Source organism: Argentina silus (genome assembly GCF_951799395.1).
Source record: "Argentina silus genome assembly, chromosome: 2".
Taxonomy (NCBI): Eukaryota; Metazoa; Chordata; class Actinopteri; order Argentiniformes; family Argentinidae; genus Argentina; species Argentina silus.
The window spans coordinates 10,000,884-10,013,491 of record NC_139656.1 but is presented as its reverse complement, the minus strand read 5'-3'; the positions used below and the strand labels follow the sequence as shown (position 1 = coordinate 10,013,491).

The 12,608-nt window shown below is 43.5% G+C and overlaps 1 protein-coding gene across 2 annotated transcripts in view; it reads right to left on the bottom strand.

Annotated features, from left to right (window-relative positions):
• Window positions 1-12,608, bottom strand: part of uvrag (UV radiation resistance associated gene) — a 76,756-nt gene that overhangs the window by 25,258 nt on the left and 38,890 nt on the right. For both annotated transcript variants that reach the window (XR_014554939.1, XM_083696156.1), the window contains exon 13: window positions 8,724-8,799. Coding sequence is in view for 1 of the 2 variants with exons in the window: in XM_083696156.1 (XP_083552282.1) it covers window positions 8,724-8,799 (76 nt within the window). In the remaining variant the exon portion in view is untranslated. The remainder of the gene's footprint in view (window positions 1-8,723; window positions 8,800-12,608) is intronic.

Here is a 12,608-nt window from a genome sequence, read left to right as displayed (position 1 = left end):
CTGGCTGCTCCTCTCCCCCTAATCCCCATGAACACCTTAATCACCAGTAGATGAACAGTTATTCATTCCTTTAAATAAAAAAAATACCAAAGACACTTGGTATGGAAGACCCGTTTGTGCCGAGATGGGTGAGTGGTTAATACAGAGTTGGCTTAGGGACATGGTATTCTTTCTAAAACTTGAAAATACATTTTAGAAATTCACAATGAGAGGTTCAATGGACAAGATTTACATTACGTGGCAGCCCTTTATTTCTTACTTTGAAAACACACACTCTCTGTGGCAATGCCAAAGAAATCTGAGGTAGGAGCCTCTGACACACTGACAGAGTCCCTCCTATGCAGATACAGTAGATTACTGCAGATATTATTGTAAATAAATACAACTCACAATTGTGTACCATGATCCGTAAACAAAAAACACCAAGCACAGATACAATTTAGTATCCATACACAAACACCTCTTGTATTTGTCAACCATTATTTTAATAAATGCAAAATGATTTGAAAATATAGTTTAAGTTTTTTTAATAAATGCTAATACATTTGCAAACATGTCACAATGTGTGAATAAAAACAAAAGCAATGGAGGTACCCTCCTTCCTCCTTTCATCCATTATTTGGGAGGCAGTAGACAGCCGTCAGCCCCCTGTCTCTGGTCCTTTTAGTCCTAGACTGTTCACAATCGCTCAACACAGCCATCACTCTCCTCTCTCCCTCCACGTTTACTACACTCTGCCAAAAACAATTTCTTGCTTAAAATGTGACAAATAAAGTGTGCTAATGAAGTGCTCTTTACTGTCGAGGCAGTACGGAGATCCCTTTTAAAGTGGCATCTAAATGGCATCAAATATGAACCACATTGTCAAAGGCAGGGGGCGGAACCAGCGCCTCATATTAGATGTAAAGGGACAATTACCCCAGCAGTTATTCCACATGCAGCCATATGGGATTCACGGCTGCTTTGGAGCTTGCTGCTATTCTTCACCAACGTAAAACAAAAACAGATGCATGTTTATGACCTGGGCCCGTAGTTATCAAGAATTCAGAATTACTCATAGGAATCCTGCTAAAAGCGTTATGACAAAAAACCCTCAAGGCTCAGTGAGAGTGTGTTATCAACCTGCTTACCTGCATGCTGAGCGGTGAGTAGGACCAACTCTTATAAATTAATTTCTTCTACATTTTATGACATTTCAAGCCGCAAAGGACATTTCCTGTGATAGACCCAAATCATCACTATTACACTGCTGCATTTTCCCTGTTGTCAAAAAGCACAAGGATTATTTTCATTTCTCCAGAGAGGGCAAAAGACCTTCCCATAGATGGGGAAGTGACACAAATTATGCCATCCCTATCTAACCGGTATGGATACTAAGTTGTGAAATGTTTATAAAACATCTCTCCGATCCCGAAATGTGCATGCACCGTGCGTGCAGCCACCTAATCGGTAACTCATAGCCTACTCACAACGAGTTAGGACACCTCTTGAGGACTATATACTTAGTTATAGTTATGAGAACATTTTATTCAAAAGATTCTTGACAACTTGCTTCTATCCATATGTGTAAAAGTAGGACCAAATGTGCATCACACTCTGAATTTTCGAGCACAGTATGAGTTGTTTCCTACTCTGAGAGGTTTGATAATTACTGGCCCTGGCCTCAAAGAGAACCCCACTTCCTCACTCCCCTCCCTCCCTATTTCCAAGGGGGGATGTCAAGTACAGTATATTGACGAGCTGTATTTCTGAGTCCCTGTCCATTATGTTCTTCACCATATCAATGCCTGTGAAATAGAAAACGGATGTTGCCTTTTTGGCGGGACAGGGAGAGAGAGTGACAAGCAGGCAGTTCTGGGAAACCTGATCAATTCCAGTTCCTGTCCCTTTTGGTGAGGGGGGTGTGGGTGTGGATGTGAGGGGGGACCAGAGTCCAGGGTCGAGTAAACAAACAGGGTACAGTGTGTTACGTTATGGTTTCTGGACACAGAAGCCAGTTTGTTGAGATGGGGTTTTTGCAGGGGCGGTACGGACAGAGGAAGAAGGAGTCTGGTTGTTTGGGGGGACAGTGCAGACGCACACACACGCTTTTTCAGGAACGCTCACCGGACCACGCTGAGGGTTGAGTCATGGACCACAAGCCTCCACCGGACGAGGGAGAGGTTTTTCTGAGGAAAACCTGGAATAGTTCCTTCTAAATCTGCTCCTTTCCTCAGAGAGCTTCTGTAGCACTGAGAAACAGTTCAGGGGCCTAATGCTCTTATTTTTCCTCCCTGACCCCTCTCTCTCTCTCTCCTATTTACCTGTCTGATCTTCATTAAAGAGAAGGAGAGTAAACACACGGCATATGTGGCCAGTCAGTCCTTTCTTGCTCAATGCCCTGCCTTCAATGACACTGTTTGAATAATGAATGGTAGATCTTTGTCAGTCTTGGGAAGGTTGTATAAGGAGGGTTGGGCCCATCTTTTGATCAAGGATTCTATTTAAAACAGAACTAAACAGGATCCTCAAACCTGGAATCCCCCCCCTCCCGGTTTCGATATGTTCGGAAGTGACCCACGATGGTTATCACAGGCAGTTCATTCAGTATTGTGTTGATCTTCCCCTTACACAGAAGGAACTAGAATAAGATTAAAGTTAGGCCATGGGAACGGCTTGGGAGACTTGGGAAGAAAGAGAGATTACAGTTCATTCATGTTTTAAATATTGATTCATTATAAGATTGAGGGGACAGAGTGAGTACCATGTAATTCTGTAAAGCAGAGGAGGATGACCATTACCGGATATTATACCATCACTTACTGTACACCAAGCTATTTTTGTGCCTTGGGAGTTGGACACTGACAAAGAGTAAATACACAACTGTTAAGGGAAATGCCGATCTGATCCACGGAAACACTAAGTTAATGTGTAAAAAATGTGACCGCACCGTACCCCCCCCCCCCCACCGCCTACAATTTCAGTGATAAATCATTGCCAGCCTATTCTGGCTACAAAGCCCCATTGTAGCCCTGCTCAAATCCCTATTAAAGAAAAAACCCTGACCAAGGAAATAAGGTAATAGTTGAAGATAATTTTCACGGGGGTGTTTGAACATTCTTGATGGCCCTGTGCCCAGTGCACATGCGATTCAGCTCTGACTTCCAGAAAGAGGGCGATACGGAGGAGGGGGTTGTGTACTGTTCTCTTTTGCACGTCTGTACGTGTCTGGGTCATATGGTTTCTATCCCAGCAGTGTAATCACGTGAGATAATGACCACGGAGCTTGTTCTCTCCTGCCAAATATATCTAAAAGCTCTCCTGTTTGGGTTCAGAAGGAGCTTTGTCACAGGGGTGAGGAGTAGAGAGTACAGGAGAGAGAGGCTCAACTACTGAGCATGGAGGATTTATAAATGAGGAAAGAAATAACGAGGGGAGAAAGACAGTGAGAGGAAAGTAAAGAGGGGCACATGGCCAGAGAAAGGGTTGTGTACAGTTACATACTGTAAATGGAGGAATAACATGAATAACATGCACAAATAAACAAAACCTCATCTCTCTCCCTCATCATTATCATCACCATCAATCTTCGGCCAACATAGCTCTCCAATCAGACATCCTGGCAACGCTAGAACACCTCCTGCCTTTTCCAACCACTCCACCAATAATAACACCCTGCTCCTGTTCCACATGCTGGCACCTCCACTAACCACTACACACAGTGGTTCCCCCGTGAGTCAGATCATAACCTTGTTTTAGGGAGCCACAGATGCCACTCTTAATGGCCGTGCACACTCTGACGTACGTTCAAGACCACCAGCATGGCATTGCCTGGGTAAATGCATTGTGGGATATACTACACTCAGAGCCCTTGAGGGCAAAAGTGAGCGGTATGTTTTCCCATGAGGCGCAGTGCAGTGTGCCCATGCTTTCCTCCACCAGCAGCTACAGATCAGTCTTGTTTTAATTCCCAACACTCCGTTTCCTGCTACCAGACCAAGCAAACACGATACCCCTGTCTTAGCAACTGTGTGCTAATTATGGCACCCCCCCCCACACACACAGATTTCATGTAGCGTCTGCTAGAGTCTAATCAGTCCCACATGGCTGTTTCACAACAGCCGTATGGATAACGCAGAGAGAGAGAGAGAGAGACTAAACAACCAGGGAGAGGAACAGGTCCTGTGTCACTCAGGAGTCTCACACAGCACATGGCAGAGCTCCAGCCAAACTAAGCCTCAGCAACTTGGATAATTTGTCTGAGTGAACACAAGATTGGCAGCCCCTGTAACAAACCCTTACCTGTGGCTCTGCGCTAGAGAGGAGGGAGCAGCCAGACAGCACTCACATCATAACTAAGCTGAGTGGAGTCATTCTGAGGCCGGCTCGAGGACAGACCCCTCCATGCAAATCACAAGGCATTAGAAGGACCTAAGTCATGTTCTAGGGGTGCAACTGGGACCAAAGTGCAAATATGCATGTTAACGAACTTGGAAATGTCTCCACTTCAAATCAAATGACACATTGGGGTGGGGTGTCATTTGTGTTGCAACATGCTAAGATGGGGGGGAAATGAGGCTTTGTCCAAGTTTATTTAAAACAAATTCAAACAAAACTCCCAACACTGCTGCCGTTGGCCACCTGACATCCAGTGAACCCTCTCCACCCCCACCCTCACCCTCCTGACATAAGGCCTAAATAAAAAACAACATTGTCTCAGGCTGCCACTTCAAAAGAGGGCCCTCCTGCTGCGGCCTGATCTCTCGCCAGCTTTCCTGTATCACTTTCAAACACAGCCACGCAGGGCAATTTAATAAGAGATGGACGTCTAATGTCTCCCATCCAGGCCAGGCCCCAGCCAGTCAGCCAGCACTGCTGCTGCGAAACCAGACCTCTGCTTTGTGTCAGTGGCCAGCCGCTAGCTAGCTAGCCACAGCTGAGGCGGACCAGCCCAACCTAAGAGTAATTCACTAAAGAGAAAACTTCAGGGGAAAAACACAAACAAAATAATAACAATCAGCCTGTTGGTAAATTATATTAGAGGGAGAAAAGCCAGGCTCAATTTTCTAATACGTTAAGGTCAGTGAAGCAGCCACTTCCTAATAAAGCCTTCAATAAATTAACAAGAACCATACCATGGTCTTGGGGATGAGAGGGAAACCAGGTCTCCCTGATAAAGTGGTCTGAATTGCTGAGGTTAGGGAAACCCAATTAGACTTAAAACAGGAGGAAATTACATGTAGCGTGACAGGATTGCATCACTTCATGCATTCCCTGGGCTTTTTGCTTCCCAAAACCGGAACATGTGTGATGGCGGAACTGAGTGATCAGACACACAGGAGGGCAGTTTCATGCGGTATACAGAGATTCACCATAGATGGTTGTGAAGCTCTTTTTGCAGTGAGTTCCACTATATCTACTATGACATGTTTACCATTTTCACTGCTCTGGAACAATGCTTCACTATCACTATCAGCTGTATCCAGCTGATTCATGCGGTGCTGTTGTATTGCCTTTGAGCCGACCCGCTAACTCATCCTTAACATGTACATAACCAGTCACACATGGAATCCATAAGACAGTACTTGGAGTGGGACTCATGATCTCACACAGTAAGAATTCAGGGACACATTGACAATGGTATAATATTTCCTTTTTCTTTCACTACAAGTCAGCCTGAAGAATCAAGTCACCTGGCACATTACAAAATATGCTGTGGAGGAATTCAACAAATTCTAGGCGAAACCAGGCTTAAAGAAACGATAGCCTTTTGATTACAACTGCTGTGTTCTTGCCAGGTATACATTTTGTTGTGTTATAGACTCAATTTAAAATGGATTAAATTAAAAGAATTTGCCATCAATCCACACACAATACGCCAGAATGACAAAGTGAAAACACTTTTTTTGAAATTCCAGTAATTTTATTAAAATTGAAATACAGAAATACCTCATGTACATAAGTATTCAGACCTTTGCTATGACACTCTTAAAATTAGCTAAAATGCAAAAATGTCATCAACAAATCACTCAATAAGTTGAATTGAGTCCATCTTAATGCAAGGATAATAGTTCATGTAATTTTGGAATTAATATCTTTGTTTTTATAGGGTCTCTGATTTGCATAGGAATCACTTACACACTGTGTAGATTAGAATGTCACTACCAACTCAGCAAATTTCAGAATTTCCTCTTGATCCTGACAAACTCCCCAGTCCCTGCCAGTGACAAACATAACCATAACTTGATGCAGCTTTTTGGCCACTTGGTTATAGACCAATTTTGTAGATTGACTGAGATGATGTTGTCCCATCGACTGTGCTTTTTTCCTCTCCACGATTCAACTTTGTAGATTTTTGTAAGTCTCCCCAGGTCTCAGGGTCGCATTCCTGAGCAGTTTTGTTCCTCTCCATTTACTCAGTTTGTAATGACAACCTGATCCACACAGTGTGTAACTGATTCCTATGCAAATCAGAGACCCTATAAAAACAGACATTAATTCCAAAATTACATTACATTAACTATTATCCTTGCATTAAGGTGGACTCAATTCAACTTATTGAGTGATTTGTTGATGACATTTTTGCATTTTAGCTAATTTTAAGAGTGTCATAGCAAAGGATTTGAATACTTATGTACATGAGGTATTTCTGTATTTCAATTTTAAATGAAGTTTCCAAAAACCTGTTTTCGCTTTGTCATTCTGGGGTATTGTGTGTGGATTAACGGCAAATTCATTTAATTTAATCCATTTTAAATTGAGTCTATAACACAACAAAATGCTCCAATCCATTTGCTTGTACTCAAGCAGACAAGATGTTTCTGTGCACTTTACAATTCATTCTGCTGCTGCCACCAGCAGTTACATCATTAATTAAGACAAGTTCTAGTGGCAGCTATACATGTCCAAACCATAACACCCCCCTCCACCATGTTTCACAGATGTGGTGATATGCTATAAATCTTAGCCAGATCCTTACTTCCCCAAACCTTTCTCTTGCAATCACTCTGGTACATGATCATATAATATTGTAACCTGACCATCCTTTCTGAGGATAACTAGTGGTTTTGCAGTGAAGCCTTTGACGTTCGGCTGGTGACATATTCTGTGAATGGTAATCTCTGACATATTCACGCCTTCCTCCTGGAGAGTTTTCTTAATTATGGTGAGCATTCTTTGGTCATCCACTGTAGAAGTCTTCTTTGGCCTACCAGCCCATTTGCGATTGCTGAGCTCAACAGTGCGTTTTAGTTCTTATGAATAATGTTCCAAACTGTTGATTTTGGCAAAACTAAGGTTTAGGCTATGTTAGTTTTCGTCTGATTTTTCAGCTTAATAATGGCTTCCTTGACTTCCATTGGTCCTCGACATAATACTAGACATTGACAGCTCTCTTATGCCTGCAAAAATGAGACAGAACACTTCTGACTAACCAGAAACACCTGTCAAGCTAATTGTCCCATTACTTTTGGTGCCCTGAAATATGGGGACTATGTATAAAAAGTGTTGTGAAATCAATATGTCCACAGATACCATCAAATAAAAGCTGAGAGTCTCGACTTTAACCTCATAGTAATTGTTTTATTTCAAATCCAAACTTGGAGTATAGAGCCAAAAGAAGAAAGAATGCGTTACTGTCCCATTACTTACGCAGGGCACTGTATACCTGTATATCACACATAACTTCAAACAAACCAAACATTGAGATATCAGTTCCAGTTTCATGAAGTAAACTAAACATTTATACATAAACATAATATTTTTTAGTTCTTCATACATATAATAAAAAAAGCAGCCCTGCTCTTTCATTAACTGTACATGTAGATCTTAACGTGATTCCTTGCTCACTCCCCTTGAGAGTTTTCAGTTAAAGCTTCTTTTAATTTTCTGTCTAAATAATTTTTTCTACTTTGTACCTCTTGTTTTGGGACTCTGGTGTGAGGATGGTAGGTTTGAATAGCAGCAAGCAGGTTGTGGCGGTGCGTCAAGCTTAAAACCTCCCAGGGAGCAGTCATTTGAAGCCAGCCACCTGTTTGTGCTAATTGCTGAGCCTAATTCACTGGAGAGGTCCCTCAATCCACATTCTCACCACTGGGCTGAGAAAGCTACAGGGAATGGAATGCAAATTGTTAAATTTGGTGCTAAATGATTGGGGGAGGGAGGAGAGGAGAGAGGAGGAGGTACTCACGCAGGTCAACACATTAGGTGCATTTTAATCAGCCCAGACAGGGTAAGAGTTCAGCCTTTCCCCTGAGGTGTGTGTGTGTGTGTGTGTGTGTGTGTGTGTGTGTGTGTGTGTGTACACAGCTATTACACACAGAGGGTCAAGCTGTGCACTAGGGGCCTCTGGGAACCATTTTGTCTGTGTGAGCAAACAGGAAGCACGTAACTCTCACAAAAAATGCATAACTCCATGTTTATGTGAGTTACCAGGTCAGTCAAAGAGATAGGAACTTGGCTCCAGATGGATACAATTGATCTAATGAAAACATGTGCAGTATCTCTGCAACCAATATTCCTACACCAGCCCTCTGAGTGACCTCCACTCTGTGTCCGTCTCAGTCAGCCTGACAGATGTGTGTTAGTGGTTCATGTCTTTTTCTCTCTCTTTCTGTGAGTGTGTGTGTGAGTGAATGAGAGAGCAAGAGAGGTCTAATATATATAGACCTCTCTTGCTCTCTCATATATATATATATATATATATGTGTGTGTGTGTGTGTGTGTCCCAGTGGTCCATGTATTACCTGGGCGATGTTCTTGTTGAGCAAGTAGACACCATACTCAAACTGAAAGCGTTCTCCTCTGGGGTACAGGGGGAATCTGTGAGAGAGAGGAGGAGAGGAGAGGATGAGTGTTGAAGATAGGGCAGGTGGCTCATATGGGTCAGTCCATTGGTACCAGTGGAGAGAAATATAAGCTTGATTGATTGAGGGAATTCACAGAGTGCCTTGGGGCCCTCTGATATAGCAATAATTACCAGGCCCTTGAGAGAAACATGGGACTGTGCTATAGTGTGTGTGGGTGTACAGTAATAACTCTACATGTATGTGCGTAGCATATGCCAACAGCATATTGAAAATGGACAGAACAAACCAATGTGAGCTTCAAATGAGTTTAACTTTGAGAGATTGAATCCCTGGGCCCTGATTACTAACCAAAGTACCTAGAAAGAGTCCCAGAGACGTCCATTTGTTGACGTTAATGTAAAAGTGTAATTATTGAATTAGATCAATACCATGCAACAAATACTGGTTGTGTTTAGATTACCACATTTTGTATTTTAAAGAGCCTACATATTGGATATAACATATTGACGGACATCATTGGTGTAAGTGTACATAGCCTATTGTGAAAAAAAGAAAAAGAAAAGTGAAGCGCCAATGCTTGAAAACAAGTAAAACAGAACACAAGTATGAAGCAATAACAACAGGTAATGAAATATATATATATATATATATATATATATATATATATATATATATATATATATAAGACAGTATATACACCAGTCATTTGCTAAAGTTAAAAAAGTAAAAGTTGACACAAAAACATGGAGAGCTTTCAGTGTCTATGCACCTTTTCTCAAATGCGTCAGTAACGTCCACACACAAAACCATCGGCTCTTATGCATCACCATGCAAAACAGATTCAAAACAAATATTGATGTTGTCTCATACTGTAACAAGCAATTGGGTTAAGAACAAATGTCTGTAATCGGGACGAATTTGTCCGTCTCCCTGCACGTGGATATCGTGCCCTCATCATCAATCAGACACAGATAGGTTACTGGCTACTGCCTACACCCACACCCACCTTCTTTTCACATGTAATCGTGTATTGATCATGCAAATAACTGTTATTGTCTTTCTGTCTATGTTGCTGACAGCCATTAGGGTTGAAATGGGTAAGCCATTCATAACTGGACTGGAAGGTCAGTTTTGATTCACCAAGATGAGGGTGAAGCTAGTTTCAATGGACCATTTGCACTTGCAGCAGGTGCTAATCGCACCTCAAGATGTGACTTGAAGATGTTGGCTATCAAAAAAGGTGTCGTTGTCATGAAAATGCTTCCCGATTTTGAAATTGTAACAACCCTATTATCTTAAAAAACAGAATGGCAGAGTTGTTTTATTTGATCCCAAACGTGGACCTCAGTTTGGGACGACTAGTGTTAACTGAACTATCAAACAAGACCAGAGCTGTCCAGGCCCATCAAACAGCCCATCCACCTGTTTTGACAGGAAACAAAGAAACTCCCCAGTCAGTGGGAAAGTCCCACTCAGATGCCAGTAAGATGTGCAGCAGTGGTGCTGAAACCCCCTAGCTGGAAGTTCTTATGGAGACAATGGCTCCAGGCCCCAGGTCTAGCCCTGCTGCTGACACCCTGAGTGACAATGCTCTCATCCCATTAGGGCTAAAGTCAGCCTCCATCTCCCGGCCAGCCTCATCCCTCCCTGTCATTATGTGCTTATGGCTGACCTCCCATAGAGAGGATGTGTAGAGGATCTACTATGCCCAGGGCTCAGCTTCACTCTCCCCTCATACGCACACATGCACACACACCTCTGGGTTTCATTTACGCAACAGGATCAGTTCCAGGGACAGCTACACCCACACACAACATCATCAAATACACACAAACAGACCTACCAACACTCACATAGGGACGCACGTTAAAGCTGTAGGAGCGGTGCTCCTCTAATGTCATGAGGCAGAGCTGTGAGGTTGAGCAGTCAGGAGGATGTGAGTGAACATCCGGCAGCTCAGTCTCATTCCTGTTAGGGGCCATGTAGATGACCCCTGGGGCTAGACCCTCTGCTGCTGTTAATCCTGTGTGAGAGGAGACATGCCCTCTCCCCTCTCCAACTCTGGCTGCTAGGTGCCAGGGGCGCAGGCTGAGGGGCGAGAGGAGCCCTCTCTGTAGTTTGTACCACACCATACATTATAGTGAATCATCCTTACAGGGTAAACTGCATAAGGTGTCAGTAAAAGCAGTGCCAGTATGTGCCAAGGATTACTAGTGAACAAGTCCATTTGAATTTCCCCACCTTCGCTCTACACTGCGTCCCTAGTCCTGTTTGGCCTCATAGGAACCAGGGGGGTAAGGCTTTCAAGCTTTCAAGCTTGGAATAGTCCCGGAGTAAGCACCGTTGAAGCCCGGGAGTGACTGTGGAAATGCAATTGGCCTTGGCATACTGTGTGCTGGCTTTTTCCTTCTCCACATATAGAATAAACCAGTACAACAAGTAATTTGGACAAAAGTGTCTGATATAAGTGTATGCATATAAACACCTGCTCTACCATGATGACTCAGCAGAGACACTCTAAGCTAAGCTCTGATCTCTCTTGCCTCAGGTATTAGTACATAGACCACCTTGCCTCAGTCTACACACATTAGAAATACAGATTCTTATGAAAAGGAACATTACTGTAGATTGAAATTTGACCAAATATAGCTGCAAGAGGAGTGAATGATTAACAGATAGTGCTGTGCTGCTACTCCTACAAATAGGCTTGGTTAGCTCCACTGAGAGGGAAACACTAAAGTACGCCACACAGCCCGAGACACTTGTTCCCCCTCCACATAGGCAGCACAGTCAACCCCCAGAGGAAGCAACATGCCAGAGGTCATATCTCACCACCAGGAAATAACGAACGGTGGAAGAATAACATATCAAACATTCCCTCGCACTTCAGCCATTCAAAAAAAACACCCTACTCCTGGACAAGATATGATTTGTTTGCTGATGAACTATGAGAGAAAGAAGACACGCTCACACAAAGAAAAAAAGACACTTACACATGGAAATACACACATGCGTGTGCACACACACACACACGGACGGACGGACACACATGGACACAGACACACACACGCACACACACGTCATGGCGAGGTGATTAATGACCGCTGTCCAGTGGGTCTGAAATCACACTGGAGGGACTCCGGTTCACCAAACATGAGGAATTCCTCTCGGGAACGTCCAGTAAAGTCAAATATATTATTACACACCAGCAGGGGGGTGGAGGAGAGGAAGTCTGAGAGAGAAGGGGAGGGGGGGACATGGAGAGAGGGAGAGAGGGGGGGCATGCAAGAGAATGAGTGTGTACTGTGTGTGAGAGACAGAGAAAAAGAGAAAGAGAAAAAGAGAAAGAGAGGACAGAAGTTCGAGTGGAAAGCAGTCATTTTCATCATTCAGTCAGTCCTGGTTGTGCTGAAACGATCTGTTACACAGGCGGGATGAAGTGGATTACAATCAGCCTTGGAGGAGCTCTCAGGCTCACATCAGTGCTCTATCTGTCCACAGGCCAAGACTCAGAGCTCTGCACACGCACATGCACGCACTCACACACACACACACTCCCCCAGTATGGCTCAGAGCACGGCTGCTGCTGCTCTCCTCCCTGGGTTCAATTATAAACCCTCTCTCAGCGCACACAGAGACATACAATATGCAGGCACACACTCTACAGGCTTCTTTTCCGCAACTACATCTAAATAGATCTGCCTCCCTCCACTACTACCTTGTCCCTCTCCCACTCCCCTCTCTGGCAGTTATGCTGAGGGGCTATAAACTAATACAGCAAACTAAATCTGACAAGCCCCGCCATCAACACTGCCATGCACA